Here is an 18,322-nt window from a genome sequence, read left to right on the forward strand (position 1 = left end):
TTTGAGTCTTCCATATAGTTTCTCTAAACAAGAATTGCACATACCTGATATGCAAATTATATGCAAATGTACATGTAGATGATGTGCTAATGTCTTCAATATGTGTCTGCTTTCACAGCTCCTCCGCCTGTTAAAAAACCATCTCTCGCTCAGAAGCTCTCTGATTCTTCTGTTAGTCTAAATATTATGCCAACATCTAATAGAAATGGAGACGTATCGTAAGTATTATCTTTCATATCATCGTAGTTTCGTGTGATAGTGTAGTGTTAATGCCCATAATCTGATTGCTTCTTGCAAGCAGTTTGAATGTCATTGACCTAAAAACAGAAAATTGTAAACTAGTGTCTGTTCAATGATTTTAACATGGTTTCACATAAACATGTAGAGCAACTATGATTTCAGATAGTAAAAGAAATTATGTATTTCAATAAACTGAGCTCCTATATTATAATTCTGTTCATCAATTGATAATCACTGCATACGATTAATGTTGTTCGTTTCATGTTTCGTGTTTCAGTTTTTATCTTGTGGTTGTGGTACCTGTAGATTTAGACAGTGCTGGAAATGCTGTAACTACAATGACTCCTAAGCAATATCTCAATGCGCTCTATGACAATAGCATTAACAGACGTAAACGAAATGTCATCATGACACTTTTACATAAGAAACGGGATATAGATTCAACGCCTCTACAAGCATACATTGCAATGAAAATTTTTGCCTCTGAAATGAAACCCAATGAAGAAAACACTTTTGTCATCGGTGATGGACGAACCATCAATGGGTTTAATAACAAAGAACTGATTGAAGGACAGAATTATGTTTTTTTCGCATCGGCGTGTGTCATGGAGGAGATGAATGAAATGTTCACAAGTAGTGAATTTTCCGATCCTGTTAGACCACAATCAGATAACGTTGCAGAGTTGTTACCTAGTGCTGCTCCACAAGAGGGTGGTTTCTTGTGGATTATTGCACTAGTAGCAGCTGTGGTTGTCATAGCAATCATTGTTATCATCATCTTTGTTGTAATCAGAAGGTAAGCTTCACTGAATGTAATATGTAACTGTTGTTGGGTAGACAATCTTTCACTGGACACATCAAAGAAATGTCTTGTTATGATGACTTGGTGGCGATGTTGTCATTTAATCTCAGCTGATTTCTGCACATCAGAAAACGTTTTTTTAAAAGTCTCCCAACAAGATATTTTTTTAATGTTTCCTGTCTTTTATCCAATCTGCCATAGTATTTATACTTAGTGTGAGTTTAAATAGTATGGCACTACCCAGACCTAGCACAATTACGTTTATTTATTTATTTATTTATTTGTTTGTTTGTTTGTTTGTTTGTTTGTTTGTTTGTTTTTCATTCATCTGATTGATTCATTCATTTTTGTCAGATGTTTTGTTTTCACAAAAATATTTTTTTATTTTTTATTTTTTTTGCTTTGACTGCTAACTGCATGTGAATAATACCAGCACACTTTAACATAAAATTGAAATCTACAATGTTGGTTGTTTCATAACTTCTGTTAGACCAAGAGAAAAAAAATGTGTGGTTCGTATAACCTGACTGCCCAACCCAAAACTTTTTCTTGCTACATTTGAGATTTTACAGAACTGGGTAACAAAACTGGGTAATGTAAACACTTAAATTATGATTCTTGATATTTGTGTCAACAAAAACAGTTTTTTTATTCAAGAAAAACAAATTAAGTACAGTTAACCAACAAAAATATATATATACAGTACTCGACCGCGTTAGCGCCCAGGAGCCTCAACTCAGAAAATCACGATTTTGTAGGGGTGGGCGCTTACCCGAGCACCCCCCTCGAAAAAGAGTGCAAATGAAAATTTGTATTCATCAAGTGGCAGATTACGTTGTTGAGGGAAAATCAAACTACGAAATTAGTTGAGTCGTCATTGATTTTCATAATGAAGAAACAGAAATGATCACAAAAAATATGCACATTTTATTACAATATTAATTACGTACCACCAAATTTACAAAATTAATAACATTTGAGTCTGTTGGAACACAGTCGAAGTCAAATTGTCATATTATCTCCACTGACGAAGGTGTTGGATCGTACGCAAACTCTTGATGAAAATCACTTTCCGCCATGATTTGACCTGCAGCAGCGTCCTTTGACCTAATGTGTCAAGTTGGTTATTAACCAATCAGAATGCTGTGTTGTACTGACGCAATTCTTCGGAAATTCACGAAGACTTTCCGGTAACGCAATGCGGAAGTGAATTATCGATGCCGAAGTACGATCTGTTGGAATTGATTTCATCAAATAGACGACACGGTTTTTCCAAAAAAACTAGTAACTAGCTATTTTTGAGAGGTAAACTAAATATGGCATGAAATATATACCGCATTTTACTTGTATTAACAGGTCATTGTCGAAGCGTAGTTTACGCACGGTTACCGTGTTCTACGCATTCACAATATATATTCACAGCGGCCGATATCCACGCTGTATCATATTATAAAAACGATTACCAAGATTCGTTACGCAAGACCAAGTTTTAAATTAGTTGCATTTTGAAGGGGTGGGCGCTTTGCCGAATGTGACCCCAAATATAAAAATTGTGCAAAAGTGGGGGGTGGGCGCTTGCCCAGGCATGGGCGCTAACGCGGTCGAATACGGTAGAAAAGCACGTTATAGCAACCACCACATCTTTTATGTAAAAAAAATGGTCCTTTCCCATGAATGGCACAGCGCCACCTAGTGTTAGCATATTATGCTGCTTTTGTTTGACAAACCTAAACAATTGTTACTATATGTACTTGTACTTTGGTAGCAAGGATTGATACATTACAGTAATATAGTTTGCAATTATGAAATGTGAGCTTCAGCAGAATTCAAACTGCAATTATAATTTGGTTGGGCAAAATAAGTTCAGCAATTGAAATAAACTGAGCTTTAAGTTTCTATGTCTTTTGGAAATTGTTTCTCACGTTCCTGCACCCAGAAACATACATTTCTCTATCCAAAATTGCCTTTTTAATCGAGGTGATATACTGCTGAAGATAGACTGAACTGTGAATAAAATATGAGCACCATGAATACTGTAAAATATTAATTCTTAGTACCTTAAAGCTCCAGTCAATCAATGTCAAACCCCCACCCTCCTCACCTCAGGGTTTAGTGGGGGATTTGGAAATTATTGTTGTAAAATTTGCAAAATGCCCCACCTCCTGGGGCAAGATGAATAGGCAAATCCCCACCCAAAACATCCCCCCCCCCCCTACATTTCTTCCACCAATCGCCACTGTCGACCATGCTTGCTATCAGCAGAGTACTGGCGATGCTAGCGATGACGGGACACGAAACACGGCTTTTACCCCACCTCCAAGGGCACAGTTTGCCGGTAAACCCTGTCTAATGCCCCACATTTGTCCCATATCGCCCGAGGTGGGAGGGGTCGAGGTTGACATTGACTGGAGCTTAATCATTGTGCGTTGTTGTGTCTGTTATTGCAAACTTATATTGTCTTTATCCATTGCTTTGGATTAAGTTTTCCAACTGCTAACCACACTGTTATCACCACCACAAATAACAGTAGAGACCCAGGCAGGTCTACCAGGTATTTTAAACTACAGCTTAGATCTTACGTTTGCTTCCTCTTGACAAAACCAGTAGAAACATAGATATTGTTTATTGTGCACAACCCTATTTCCATGTCAGTTCAACTTCCTCTTCAGAATTGTTTTTACACAATCCAAGTTTTAATAGCTATACATGGCAGGTTTCATTTGTGATGGTTTTGTTAACCCATGTAGATTTCCCTAAAATGCTGCGTCAGATACTTCAGTAAAACTGATCTTACTTTATTAGTACGATAACAACATTCTACTTTGCACTGAAACAAATGTACAGAACTCAAATATTTAATTTAAAGCCCCTGTCTTCAACGCTTGGTTTGGGCAGAACATTGCTATGTTTCTACTACATACAGGCATTAATGCAAACTAACAAATTAAAAAAAAAATCAGTTGACAACAATAATACTTTTATTAGCATAAATGACCTCTGATTTGCAGTGAATATTAGCCAGTCAGTTCCAATGCACATTTTTGTTTGTACACCTAATACTGTATTTTCTTTATTAGTAACGCATGTACTAAATGCAGTAACTGAATTTTTCTAAAACTGACACTGATGTCATGTTTATTTCTATAATTGCTATCATTTTGAATGTTTTAAAGCCTCGATGATATGAATTATTCTTTTCTGAAATATACACTGATTTGCATATTGCATTCCTTTCCATCCCTGATTCACCACAAATAGAGAAATTACAGTATTTGGAACTTTTCAATTGCATGGGTTTTACATCAAACTTTCTTGTCAAAGCTCTGTTAATTTGGTAAGTCAATGATTTTTTAATTGTAGGAAACGTCGCCACCCTACGCCAAAAACAAAAGTAGAAGTACCGCTTCATCCATCTGATCCTGTTGAGATGAGAAGAAGAAATTTCCAGACTCCAGGTAGGAATACCATTCATTGTGTTTGGTGAAATTCCCATAAATATTGTTTGAAAACAGCTTTCATTTCACATTGATTTCACAGCACTGTCTAAATCATAAAATTGTGTAAATGTTACAGTGAAAACACTATTTTTACAATGAATGACCTTTTGACTGATGTGTAGAATTCTTTACACAAAGCACCTTCCTACTTTCTTTTTTTTAAATTGTTCCATGTTTTTATAACGTCATTATATATATCATGAATAATTAATTACAGTGAATAATTTTATGTCAGACTAAGATTTAAAATAGAAGAAAGAATTCTCATTTTAAAAGAATCAAATTGCCTATTTTTTAACCATCCTCATTCTTTGAAGCTATCCGTTTCTACCTCACACTCAATTCTGAATGTATGTTGATTATAGCAATGATGTCCCATCCTCCAATTCCTGTCAGTGATCTATCAGAACACATTGAAAGATTGAAAGCAAACGATAATCTCAAATTTTCCCAAGAGTATGAGGTAAGTACACTTTCTTAAAGAATAGATTTCATCTTCTGCTCTTACTTTTCAACCAAACTCAACTTTATGATAAAGTTGGTTCTATGAACATAATGTCCAATGTCACTGACACATTTCTTTCAATTTACTTTGCAGTCTATCGAGCCAGGTCAACAGTTCACCTGGGACCACTCTAATCTGGACTATAACAAAACAAAGAACCGTTATGCAAATGTTATTGCCTATGATCACTCTCGTGTGGTTTTACAACCCGTTGATGGACAGTCGGGCAGTGATTACACCAACGCTAATTATTGTGATGGTTATCGCAAACAGAACGCATACATAGCGACCCAGGGGCCGTTGCCGGAAACTATATCTGACTTCTGGCGCATGATGTGGGAACAGAGAAGCTCAACAATTGTCATGATGACCAAATTGGAGGAAAGAAACCGTGTTAAATGCGATCAGTACTGGCCATCACGTGGGACTGAGACGTATGGATACATTCAAGTGACATTGAATGATACAACTGAGTTGGCAACATACACAGTTAGAAACTTTGTCATAGCAAATCTGAGGGTAAGTTTTATTCTTTGAACCATGTGTTAAACTTGTCTTGCTAAATTTGAATAAGGCCAGTCAACATAGATGTAGTATTGATTTGTAGTGGGGAAAATAAAGCTAATAAAGCTATTATGTTTTAGAATTTATAACTCATGTTATAATTGTTTTCAGAACCGTGCTGGGGAGAAGCGTGAAGTGCGTCAGTTCCAGTTTACCGCTTGGCCTGACCACGGCGTTCCAGAACATCCAACCCCTGTTCTTGCATTCCTGAGACGTGTGAAAGCATGCAATCCTCCTGATGCTGGACCTATTATAACACACTGCAGGTATACTTATTTTCATATCTACTGTATTTATTAGCTCCGCTGTCGACTTTGTCGAGTGGAGCTTATCATATGAGTGATTGTCCGTCGTCGTCCGGTGTCGTCGTCGTCTGTATCAATGTTTTACTTTTTCGACTTCTTCTTGAAAACTACAAGCCTGAATGCTTTGATACTTCGTGTATATGTACCTTGGGTAGACCTCTCTCAGATTTGTTCATTTCATGATGATATCTTCAATTCTCTGATTTTGGTGAATATTTTTGACATTTTTGGTAAAAAGTGATATTTTCAACTTCTTGTTAAAAACCGCAAGTCCAATTGCTTTGATATTATATATATTTGTAACTACATGTGGACCTCTCTCAGGTTTGTTCATTTCGTGATGATATCTTTAATTTTCTAATTTTGGTGAATATTTTTGTAATTTTTGGTTAAAAAGTGATATTTTCGACTTCTTGTTAAAAACCAAAAGTTCAATTGCTTTGATATTACATATATAGATACTACATGTAGACCTTTCTCAGATTTGTTCATTTCGTGATGATATCTTAAATTCTCTAATTTTGGTGAATATTTTTGTCATTTTTGGTAGAAAGTGATATTTTCGACTTCTTGTTAAAAACTGTAAGTCCGATTGCTTTGATACTATACATGTTGTTCATTTTCTAATGATGTCTTCAGTTCTTTAATTGAAATGTGCATTGCTAACAGCGGAGCTATCTCAGCCAATAGGCTGCTTGTTTTATTAGCAGTGCATGCACCTATGTAAATTACAGAGGTGTTTCTATTACCAAAATAAATAATATTTGTACAACCAATGCAATTTTTGATTGACACATACCACCAGTGCAAATACATTATTTCTACCTCAAAAGTTAAACATGTCTAAATTATTGATGAATTTTCTCGATGTATGGAAATTGAGTGCCAGGAACCAAAATGAAAATGCTTCACTGTTTTTTTTTAAATGATTGTATATACTTGCAGTGCGGGCGTTGGTCGAACTGGAGCCTTCATCGTGATTGACTCTATGCTGGAGCGTATCAAGCATGAAAAGACTGTTGACATTTATGGTCATGTGACTTGTCTGAGAGCTCAAAGGAACTACATGGTGCAAACGGAGGATCAGTATATCTTTATCCATGATGCATTGCTAGAAGCGGTGCAGAGTGGTAATACCGAGGTGCCAGCACGAAATCTCTATGCACATATACAGAAACTCACTCAGCCTGAACCAGGTGAAACGGTTACAGGAATGGAACTAGAGTTTAAAGTAAGTCTTGCTCTAATAACCTTGATTGTAATACAAGCAATGTAATCTTGGTTTTTTCAAATGATATTATAAATCAGAAAACGAAAAGAATACATTTGTTGAATTTAGTTGAACTTAAATGATCATGGCTTTCTAATACTTATTCCACCTTTTGTACCACAGCGTCTTGCCAATACTAAAGCGCAGCCTTCAAGATTTGTGAGTGCAAACCTTGCAGCCAACAAGTTCAAGAACCGATTGGTCAATATTATGCCATATGAATCAACAAGAGTTTGCTTGCAGCCAATCAGAGGTGTGGACGGCTCTGATTATATTAATGCAAGTTTCATTGATGTAAGTAAACTCCATGTACAGTGTGAAGCAGAAACCAGTGGACGATATAAGCGTTTTATAGATATAATATTTTTAAAATTCAAAATGGCTGTTGGATTCTAAATTGACTAATCCAGCAATGGTGTTGTGTATTATAGTGAGTTAAATTAATGTTAATGGATTAATTAATTCAATGTTGTCCAATCAACTAAGACTTTAATAAGAGATCAGTCATAGACACTATGTCACATCCATCCATGCATAATTGCAGACATGTGAGCACACTGAGGTGTGAAGATCTCATTCTGATCTGAGGGTTGGTATTTTGATCTAAAGTACAAGTTTGTGTTGTGCACTGTATGAGGTTGTCACGAAAATACAGCTATGTTTCGATTTGTGTATATTCTCTATTATTATACTTTTTCTGTTTGTGTGTTAGTGAGAGGTAACCGCTGTAGATACCAATAAAAACATATTCTATGCAAGTCATTTCACACATTGTTTACATGATAATCTGTGCACTGTGACGTATTTCTATTTTCGTCAAATGCAATAGCAATGCTGCACTTATTGTGGGAAGTATTTAAATGTGATGTAAATATTGCAAATACAAATACAGTGCTTGTTTTGGGTGCCATGTGTACTATGGGTATACATATTGTACGTTTGTCATTGTAGGGTTACCGCTCACGGTCTGCATACATTGCTACCCAAGGTCCATTGGCAGAAACTACTGAAGATTTCTGGAGAATGTTGTGGGAACATAACTCCACTATTATTGTAATGTTAACAAAACTGAGGGAGATGGGCAGGGTAAGTCAAAATAAGTTTAATTTAATAATTCACTCTACAATAAATGCATCTTTTGGTTTATGTGATTTTTAGATGCACTTCAAAAAGCGCAAATATGGTAGTTTAATTTATTAAATTCTTGTATCAATTACTTTATTGATGTGCATAGTATGTTGTTGTTGTGAAATCTAGATCTCTATATTAAATTGAACCTAGATATACTGTTAATGCATTAATTATTAAATCTACATGAATTTGTGAAAAAAACTCACTGATTTTATTGGACAAATACGTGAAATTGAAACAGTGAATATGTCAAAATTGTGAAAATGAATGGTTTTACAGTAGTCTACAATATGATGGTTTGTCTCTTGTAGGAGAAGTGTCATCAATATTGGCCAGCAGAGAGATCAGCAAGGTACCAGTACTTTGTTGTGGATCCAATGTCAGAGTATAATATGCCACAATATATTCTAAGAGAGTTTAAAGTTACAGATGCAAGGGTGAGTCCTACTGGTTGTCATTAAAATAGTATATTAAAACAAAAGTTTTCATATACAATTCAACATAGAGGGCATGCTTTCTCTAAAGAACTGACTGATGTTAATTGCATGTACCATGTATTTTTTAGGATGGTCAGTCACGAACAATTCGACAATTCCAGTTCACGGATTGGCCGGAGCAAGGAGTTCCCAAATCTGGTGAAGGCTTTATTGATTTTATTGGCCAAGTACACAAAACAAAAGAGCAGTTTGGTCAGGATGGTCCCATATCGGTTCATTGTAGGTAAGTCACATGGATGTATGGTAGAGAGATTTTTCACATCAAATGACAATATACTCATTGTCATCTTTCTTCAACCCCCCCCCCTCCTTCCTGATACAGAAAAGAGCAAACTCACACACTCCCTGATATTCAACTTCTTTATGTATTTGCAAATAAAGATCATGTTTGTGCGAGTTGTGTTTTAACACTTTTCCAATTTGTTACAGTGCCGGAGTTGGTAGGACAGGTGTTTTCATCACTCTTAGTATTGTACTTGAGCGTATGCGATATGAAGGTGTCGTAGATATGTACCAAACCGTTAAGACGTTAAGGACACAGAGGCCAGCAATGGTCCAAACTGAGGTATGTTTCTAATTTCATTTATATTACCTGTAATGGTTCCATAATGATATTTAGACTTGTTTGGATGGAAAACTGCTTTGTTGAGAAGTAATCAAGAACATGGATTGTATAATAATTGGTTTGTAGTTTACCTGTGCATAAAGACAGCTAGTCCTAGGTGGTAATATACAAAGACATCTAGTCCTAGGTGGTAATATACAAAGACAGCTAGTCCTAGGTGGTAATATACAAAGACAGCTAGTCCTGGGTGGTAATATACAAAGACAGCTAGTCCTAGGTGGTAATATACAAAGACAGCTAGTCCTAGGTGGTAATATACAAAGACAGCTAGTCCTAGGTGGTAATATACATAGACAGCTAGTCCTAGGTGGTAATATACAAAGACAGCTAGTCCTGGGTGGTAATATACAAAGACAGCTAGTCCTAGGTGGTAATATACAAAGACAGCTAGTCCTAGGTGGTAATATACAAAGACAGCTAGTCCTAGGTGGTAATATACAAAGACAGCTAGTCCTAGGTGGTAATATACAAAAACAGCTTGTCCTAGGTGGTAATATACAAAGACAGCTAGTCCTAGGTGGTAATATACATAGACAGCTAGTCCTAGGTGGTAATATACAAAGACAGCTAGTCCTAGGTGGTAATATACAAAGACAGTTAGTTCTTGGTGGTAATATACAAAGACAGCTAGTCCTAGGTGGTAATATACAAAGACAGCTAGTCCTAGGTGGTAATATACAAAGACAGCTAGTCCTAGGTGGTAATATACAAAGACAGCTAGTCCTAGGTGGTAATATACAAAGACAGCTAGTCCTAGGTGGTAATATACAAAGACAGCTAGTCCTAGGTGGTAATATACAAAGACAGCTAGTCCTAGGTGGTAATATACAAAGACAGTTAGTTCTTGGTGGTAATATACAAAGACAGCTAGTCCTAGGTGGTAATGTACAAAGACAGCTAGTCCTAGGTGGTAATATACAAAGACAGCTAGTCCTAGGTGGTAATATACAAAAACAGCTTGTCCTAGGTGGTAATATACAAAGACAGCTAGTCCTAGGTGGTAATATACAAAAACAGCTAGTCCTGGGTGGTAATATACAAAGACAGCTAGTCCTAGGTGGTAATATACAAAGACAGCTAGTCCTAGGTGGTAATATACAATAACAGCTAGTCCTAGGTGGTAATATACAAAGACAGCTAGTCCTAGGTGGTAATATACAAAGACAGCTAGTCCTAGGTGGTAATATACAAAGACATCTAGTCCTAGGTGGTAATATACAAAGACAGCTAGTCCTAGGTGGTAATATATACATAGACAGCTAGTCCTAGGTGGTAATATACATAGACAGCTAGTCCTAGGTGGTAATACAAAGACAGCTAGTCCCAGGTGGTAATATACAAAGACAGCTAGTCCTAGGTGGTAATATACAAAGACAGCTAGTCCTAGGTGGTAATATACAAAGACAGCTAGTCCTAGGTGGTAATATACAAAGACAGCTAGTCCTAGGTGGTAATGTACAAAGACAGCTAGTCCTAGGTGGTAATATACAAAGACAGCTAGTCTTAGGTGGTAATATACAAAGACAGCTAGTCCTTGGTGGTAATATACAAAGACAGCTAGTCCTAGGTGGTAATGTACAAAGACATCTAGTCCTAGGTGGTAATATACAAAGACAGCTAGTCTTAGGTGGTAATATACAAAGACAGCTAGTCCTTGGTGGTAATATACAAAGACAGCTAGTCCTTGGTGGTAATATACAAAGACAGCTAGTCCTAGGTGGCAATATACAAAGACAGCTAGTCCTAGGTGGTAATATACAAAGACAGCTAGTCCTAGGTGGTAATATACAAAGACAGCTAGTCCTAGGTGGTATTATACATAGACAGCTAGTCCTAGGTGGTAATATACAAAGACAGCTAGTCCTAGGTGGTAATATACAAAGACAGCTAGTCCTAGGTGGTAATATACAAAGACAGCTAGTCCTAGGTGGTAATATACATAGACAGCTAGTCCTAGGTGGTAATATACAAAGACAGCTAGTCCTAGGTGGTAATATACAAAGACAGCTAGTCCTAGGTGGTAATATACAAAGACAGCTAGTCCTAGGTGGTAATATACAAAGACAGCTAGTCCTAGGTGGTAATATACAAAGACAGCTAGTCCTAGGTGGTAATATACAAAGACAGCTAGTCCTAGGTGGTAATATACAAAGACAGCTAGTCCTAGGTGGTAATATACAAAGACAGCTAGTCCTAGGTGGTAATATACATAGACAGCTAGTCCTAGGTGGTAATATACAAAGACAGCTAGTCCTAGGTGGTAATATACATAGACAGCTAGTCCTAGGTGGTAATATACAAAGACAGCTAGTCCTAGGTGGTAATATACAAAGACATCTAGTCCTAGGTGGTAATATACAAAGACAGCTAGTCCTAGGTGGTAATATACAAAGACAGCTAGTCCTAGGTGGTAATATACAAAGACAGCTAGTCCTAGGTGGTAATATACAAAAACAGCTAGTCCTAGGTGGTAATATACAATAACAGCTAGTCCTAGGTGGTAATATACAAAGACAGCTAGTCCTAGGTGGTAATATACATAGACAGCTAGTCCTAGGTGGTAATATACAAAGACAGCTAGTCCTAGGTGGTAATATACAAAGACAGCTAGTCCTAGGTGGTAATATGCAAAGACAGTTAGTCCTAGGTGGTAATATACAAAGACAGCTAGTCCTAGGTGGTAATATACAAAGACAGCTAGTCCTAGGTGGTATTATACATAGACAGCTAGTCCTAGGTGGTAATATACAAAGACAGCTAGTCCTAGGTGGTAATATACAAAGACAGCTAGTCCTAGGTGGTAATATACAAAGACAGCTAGTCCTAGGTGGTAATATACAAAGACAGCTAGTCCTAGGTGGTAATATACAAAGACAGCTAGTTCTTGGTGGTAATATACAAAGACAGCTAGTCCTAGGTGGTAATATACAAAGACAGCTAGTCCTAGGTGGTAATATACAAAGACAGCTAGTCCTAGGTGGTAATATACAAAGACAGCTAGTCCTAGGTGGTAATATACAAAGACAGCTAGTCCTAGGTGGTAATATACAAAGACAGCTAGTCCTAGGTGGTAATATACAAAGACAGCTAGTCCTAGGTGGTAATATACAAAGACAGCTAGTCCTAGGTGGTAATATACAAAGACAGCTAGTCCTAGGTGGTAATATACAAAGACAGCTAGTCCTAGGTGGTAATATACAAAGACAGCTAGTCCTAGGTGGTAATATACAAAGACAGCTAGTCCTAGGTGGTAATATACAAAGACAGCTAGTCCTAGGTGGTAATATACAAAGACAGTTAGTTCTTGGTGGTAATATACAAAGACAGCTAGTCCTAGGTGGTAATGTACAAAGACAGCTAGTCCTAGGTGGTAATGTACAAAGACAGCTAGTCCTAGGTGGTAATATACAAAAACAGCTTGTCCTAGGTGGTAATATACAAAGACAGCTAGTCCTAGGTGGTAATATACAAAAACAGCTAGTCCTGGGTGGTAATATACAAAGACAGCTAGTCCTAGGTGGTAATATACAAAGACAGCTAGTCCTAGGTGGTAATATACAATAACAGCTAGTCCTAGGTGGTAATATACAATAACAGCTAGTCCTAGGTGGTAATATACAAAGACAGCTAGTCCTAGGTGGTAATATACAAAGACATCTAGTCCTAGGTGGTAATATACAAAGACAGCTAGTCCTAGGTGGTAATATATACATAGACAGCTAGTCCTAGGTGGTAATATACATAGACAGCTAGTCCTAGGTGGTAATACAAAGACAGCTAGTCCCAGGTGGTAATATACAAAGACAGCTAGTCCTAGGCGGTAATATACAAAGACAGCTAGTCCTAGGTGGTAATGTACAAAGACAGCTAGTCCTAGGTGGTAATATACAAAGACAGCTTGTCTTAGTTGGTAATATACAAAGACAGCTAGTCCTTGGTGGTAATATACAAAGACAGCTAGTCCTAGGTGGTAATGTACAAAGACATCTAGTCCTAGGTGGTAATATACAAAGACAGCTAGTCTTAGGTGGTAATATACAAAGACAGCTAGTCCTTGGTGGTAATATACAAAGACAGCTAGTCCTTGGTGGTAATATACAAAGACAGCTAGTCCTAGGTGGTAATATACAAAGACAGCTAGTCCTAGGTGGCAATATACAAAGACAGCTAGTCCTAGGTGGTAATATACAAAGACAGCTAGTCCTAGGTGGTATTATACATAGACAGCTAGTCCTAGGTGGTAATATACAAAGACAGCTAGTCCTAGGTGGTAATATACAAAGACAGCTAGTCCTAGGTGGTAATATACAAAGACAGCTAGTCCTAGGTGGTAATATACAAAGACAGCTAGTCCTAGGTGGTAATATACAAAGACAGCTAGTCCTAGGTGGTAATATACAAAGACAGCTAGTCCTAGGTGGTAATATACAAAGACAGCTAGTCCTAGGTGGTAATATACAAAGACAGCTAGTCCTAGGTGGTAATATACAAAGACAGCTAGTCCTAGGTGGTAATATACAAAGACAGCTAGTTCTAGGTGGTAATATACAAAGACAGCTAGTCCTAGGTGGTAATATACATAGACAGCTAGTCCTAGGTGGTAATATACAAAGACAGCTAGTCCTAGGTGGTAATATACAAAGACAGCTAGTCCTAGGTGGTAATATACAAAGACAGCTAGTCCTAGGTGGTAATATACAAAGACAGCTAGTCCTAGGTGGTAATATACAAAGACAGCTAGTCCTAGGTGGTAATATACAAAGACAGCTAGTCCTAGGTGGTAATATACAAAGACAGCTAGTCCTAGGTGGTAATATACAAAGACAGCTAGTCCTAGGTGGTAATATACATAGACAGCTAGTCCTAGGTGGTAATATACAAAGACAGCTAGTCCTAGGTGGTAATATACATAGACAGCTAGTCCTAGGTGGTAATATACAAAGACAGCTAGTCCTAGGTGGTAATATACAAAGACATCTAGTCCTAGGTGGTAATATACAAAGACAGCTAGTCCTAGGTGGTAATATACAAAGACAGCTAGTCCTAGGTGGTAATATACAAAGACAGCTAGTCCTAGGTGGTAATATACATAGACAGCTAGTCCTAGGTGGTAATATACAAAAACAGCTAGTCCTAGGTGGTAATATACAAAGACAGCTAGTCTTAGGTGGTAATATACAAAGACAGTTAGTCCTTGGTGGTAATATACAAAGACAGCTAGTCCTAGGTGGTAATATACAAAGACAGCTAGTCCTAGGTGGTAATATACAAAGACAGCTAGTCCTAGGTGGTAATATACAAAGACAGCTAGTCCTAGGTGGTAATATACAAAGACAGCTAGTCCTAGGTGGTAATATACAAAAACAGCTTGTCCTAGGTGGTAATATACAAAGACAGTTAGTCTTTGGTGGTAATATACAAAGACAGCTAGTCCTAGGTGGTAATATACAAAGACAGCTAGTCCTAGGTGGTAATATACAAAGACAGCTAGTCCTAGGTGGTAATATACAAAGACAGCTAGTCCTAGGTGGTAATATACAAAGACAGCTAGTCCTAGGTGGTAATATACAAAGACATCTAGTCCTAGGTGGTAATATACAAAGACATCTAGTCCTAGTTGGTAATGTACAAAGACAGCTAGTCCTAGGTGGTAATATACAAAGACAGCTAGTCCTAGGTGGTAATATACAAAGACAGCTAGTCCTAGGTGGTATTATACATAGACAGCTAGTCCTAGGTGGTAATATACAAAGACAGCTAGTCCTAGGTGGTAATATACAAAGACAGCTAGTCCTAGGTGGTAATATACAAAGACAGCTTGTCCTAGGTGGTAATATACAAAGACAGCTAGTCCTAGGTGGTAATGTACAAAGACAGCTAGTCCTAGGTGGTAATATACAAAAACAGCTAGTCCTGGGTGGTAATATACAAAGACAGCTAGTCCTAGGTGGTAATATACAAAGACAGCTAGTCCTAGGTGGTAATATACAATAACAGCTAGTCCTAGGTGGTAATATACAATAACAGCTAGTCCTAGGTGGTAATATACAAAGACAGCTAGTCCTAGGTGGTAATATACAAAGACATCTAGTCCTAGGTGGTAATATACAAAGACAGCTAGTCCTAGGTGGTAATATATACATAGACAGCTAGTCCTAGGTGGTAATATACATAGACAGCTAGTCCTAGGTGGTAATACAAAGACAGCTAGTCCCAGGTGGTAATATACAAAGACAGCTAGTCCTAGGCGGTAATATACAAAGACAGCTAGTCCTAGGTGGTAATGTACAAAGACAGCTAGTCCTAGGTGGTAATATACAAAGACAGCTAGTCTTAGGTGGTAATATACAAAGACAGCTAGTCCTTGGTGGTAATATACAAAGACAGCTAGTCCTAGGTGGTAATGTACAAAGACATCTAGTCCTAGGTGGTAATATACAAAGACAGCTAGTCTTAGGTGGTAATATACAAAGACAGCTAGTCCTTGGTGGTAATATACAAAGACAGCTAGTCCTTGGTGCTGGGCTCTCTCTGGAATTTGCTAGGTAATAGTAAATTTACTAATCAAGAAAAAAAAGTATTAGTAAACTTTGTCTGGAAACTGCGGAGCATTTTCCCGCGACCGAGCACAATGGGGAAGAGAGAAGGAGAGGGAGGTGTCCCCTCTGTCGTCCGCCGAAAACAAGAACAGCATGCTGAAAATGGTGCTTGCTGGTGCAACCTGAGCTCTAATTTTGTGTGTAATTTCATGACATCAAATTAGGCAGTCTGCTCCACAAAATGTACCATTTATGATGGTACAACAAAACATCACAACAAAATATAAAATGTAGACACCAGAACCTTTATTTGAATAACTCAGTATTAATTAAACATATTCATGATAAGCTCACATTGTTAACAGTGGGGAAAACGAGTCATCATTCAAAAGTTCACTAAGTTCACTGCCAAGAACATAAGTCTGTGAATAAATTTTCACAGGAAATTTCTCAGAAAAAAACTCTATGCCAATCAATATTATTATGAAGTAATCTCCCGTGCTCATCGTGCAAACCCGCATGTTGACGTTTATGACGACACAAAATGACTATTTATTTTCATCGAAATTTCTGAATTAAAGTGAAAAAGTAACTAAAGTAACTTTCGGTCTTGTAACTCGATCTCAATGCTAAGAATGCCCGGTAAGAATGTTACACAAATTATAATATTTTTCGATCGATTCGCTAACATTGTCTCACCTTCCATTAGTTGTGGAATCATAGCCCTATGTTGCCGACCGCATTATTTACGTGACAGAGACTGGCCGGCCAATGTTCGACATACAACAACAAAAATAAAAACAAGACGTCCGAATGAAATTGGTAGGGCAAAATTAGATTGTATGTCGCACCAAAGAGCTACGGAACCGCAGCTAACCTTCCATTATTTCTGAAATCGTGCTGCAGTACGATCAACTTTCAGTTTTTTGGTGCTGTCAGGGTTAGGACACCCATTTGTTTCTGGTTCTGAACACGATTTAGCGGTTTCTCCATCTCGTCGTGAAAAATAGTCGTCGAGCAGTTGTCTGCTCCTTTTTGACGTAGTCTCCATTTTCAATAAATAAATAAATCACGTGTTTGATAAGGGCGACATGAAACCGTTCCATACTCAGAGTAATGTCGCGGGGTATCTTGAAACACATGTCGACTAAACTACGCATGTGCGATGACACCAAAATAACTTTAGAGTGGAAAAATACATTCAGTGGCAGTTCCGTGTTGATCGCGATCACCATGTAACAATTGTTGCAATCTTAGAAGTAACGGGACGTTGTTTAACTTTAAAATGGCAATCACTCAAACCGTAACACGCGTGATGATCACAGTCGAGTCTTGACAATTAAATGAGCGCGATTTGCGAGGGTATTTTGTACAAAATGTGTTCGTAAATCCTACTAATAGATATTTATTTTGTTCGTAAATTTTGTCAAAATTTCGTAATTTACGACATTTGCGAGCGACAGCGAGAGCACAGCCTTGGTGGTAATATACAAAGACAGCTAGTCCTAGGTGGTAATATACAAAGACAGCTAGTCCTAGGTGGCAATATACAAAGACAGCTAGTCCTAGGTGGTAATATACAAAGACAGCTAGTCCTAGGTGGTATTATACATAGACAGCTAGTCCTAGGTGGTAATATACAAAGACAGCTAGTCCTAGGTGGTAATATACAAAGACAGCTAGTCCTAGGTGGTAATATACAAAGACAGCTAGTCCTAGGTGGTAATATACAAAGACAGCTAGTCCTAGGTGGTAATATACAAAGACAGCTAGTCCTAGGTGGTAATATACAAAGACAGCTAGTCCTAGGTGGTAATATACAAAGACAGCTAGTCCTAGGTGGTAATATACAAAGACAGCTAGTCCTAGGTGGTAATATACAAAGACAGCTAGTCCTAGGTGGTAATATACAAAGACAGCTAGTTCTAGGTGGTAATATACAAAGACAGCTAGTCCTAGGTGGTAATATACATAGACAGCTAGTCCTAGGTGGTAATATACAAAGACAGCTAGTCCTAGGTGGTAATATACAAAGACAGCTAGTCCTAGGTGGTAATATACAAAGACAGCTAGTCCTAGGTGGTAATATACAAAGACAGCTAGTCCTAGGTGGTAATATACAAAGACAGCTAGTCCTAGGTGGTAATATACAAAGACAGCTAGTCCTAGGTGGTAATATACAAAGACAGCTAGTCCTAGGTGGTAATATACAAAGACAGCTAGTCCTAGGTGGTAATATACATAGACAGCTAGTCCTAGGTGGTAATATACAAAGACAGCTAGTCCTAGGTGGTAATATACATAGACAGCTAGTCCTAGGTGGTAATATACAAAGACAGCTAGTCCT

The 18,322-nt window shown here is 37.6% G+C and overlaps 1 protein-coding gene across 3 annotated transcripts in view; it reads left to right on the forward strand.

Moving 5' to 3' along the window:
• LOC100313710 (protein tyrosine phosphatase) overlaps positions 1-18,322 on the forward strand; it is an 84,943-nt gene that overhangs the window by 61,464 nt on the left and 5,157 nt on the right. For 2 of the 3 annotated variants that reach the window (XM_085503018.1, XM_085503019.1), the window contains 12 exons: positions 119-218; positions 518-1,036; positions 4,403-4,497; positions 4,905-5,002; positions 5,138-5,563; positions 5,720-5,874; positions 6,859-7,144; positions 7,307-7,477; positions 8,135-8,269; positions 8,626-8,751; positions 8,880-9,034; positions 9,241-9,376. In XM_085503018.1, coding sequence (XP_085359144.1) covers positions 119-218; positions 518-1,036; positions 4,403-4,497; positions 4,905-5,002; positions 5,138-5,563; positions 5,720-5,874; positions 6,859-7,144; positions 7,307-7,477; positions 8,135-8,269; positions 8,626-8,751; positions 8,880-9,034; positions 9,241-9,376 — 2,402 coding nt within the window. 3 annotated transcript variants of the gene reach the window in all.

The sequence above is a fragment of the Saccoglossus kowalevskii genome, chromosome 9 (assembly GCF_978046115.1).
Source record: "Saccoglossus kowalevskii chromosome 9, keSacKowa6.1, whole genome shotgun sequence".
Lineage (NCBI taxonomy): Eukaryota > Metazoa > Hemichordata > Enteropneusta > Harrimaniidae > Saccoglossus > Saccoglossus kowalevskii.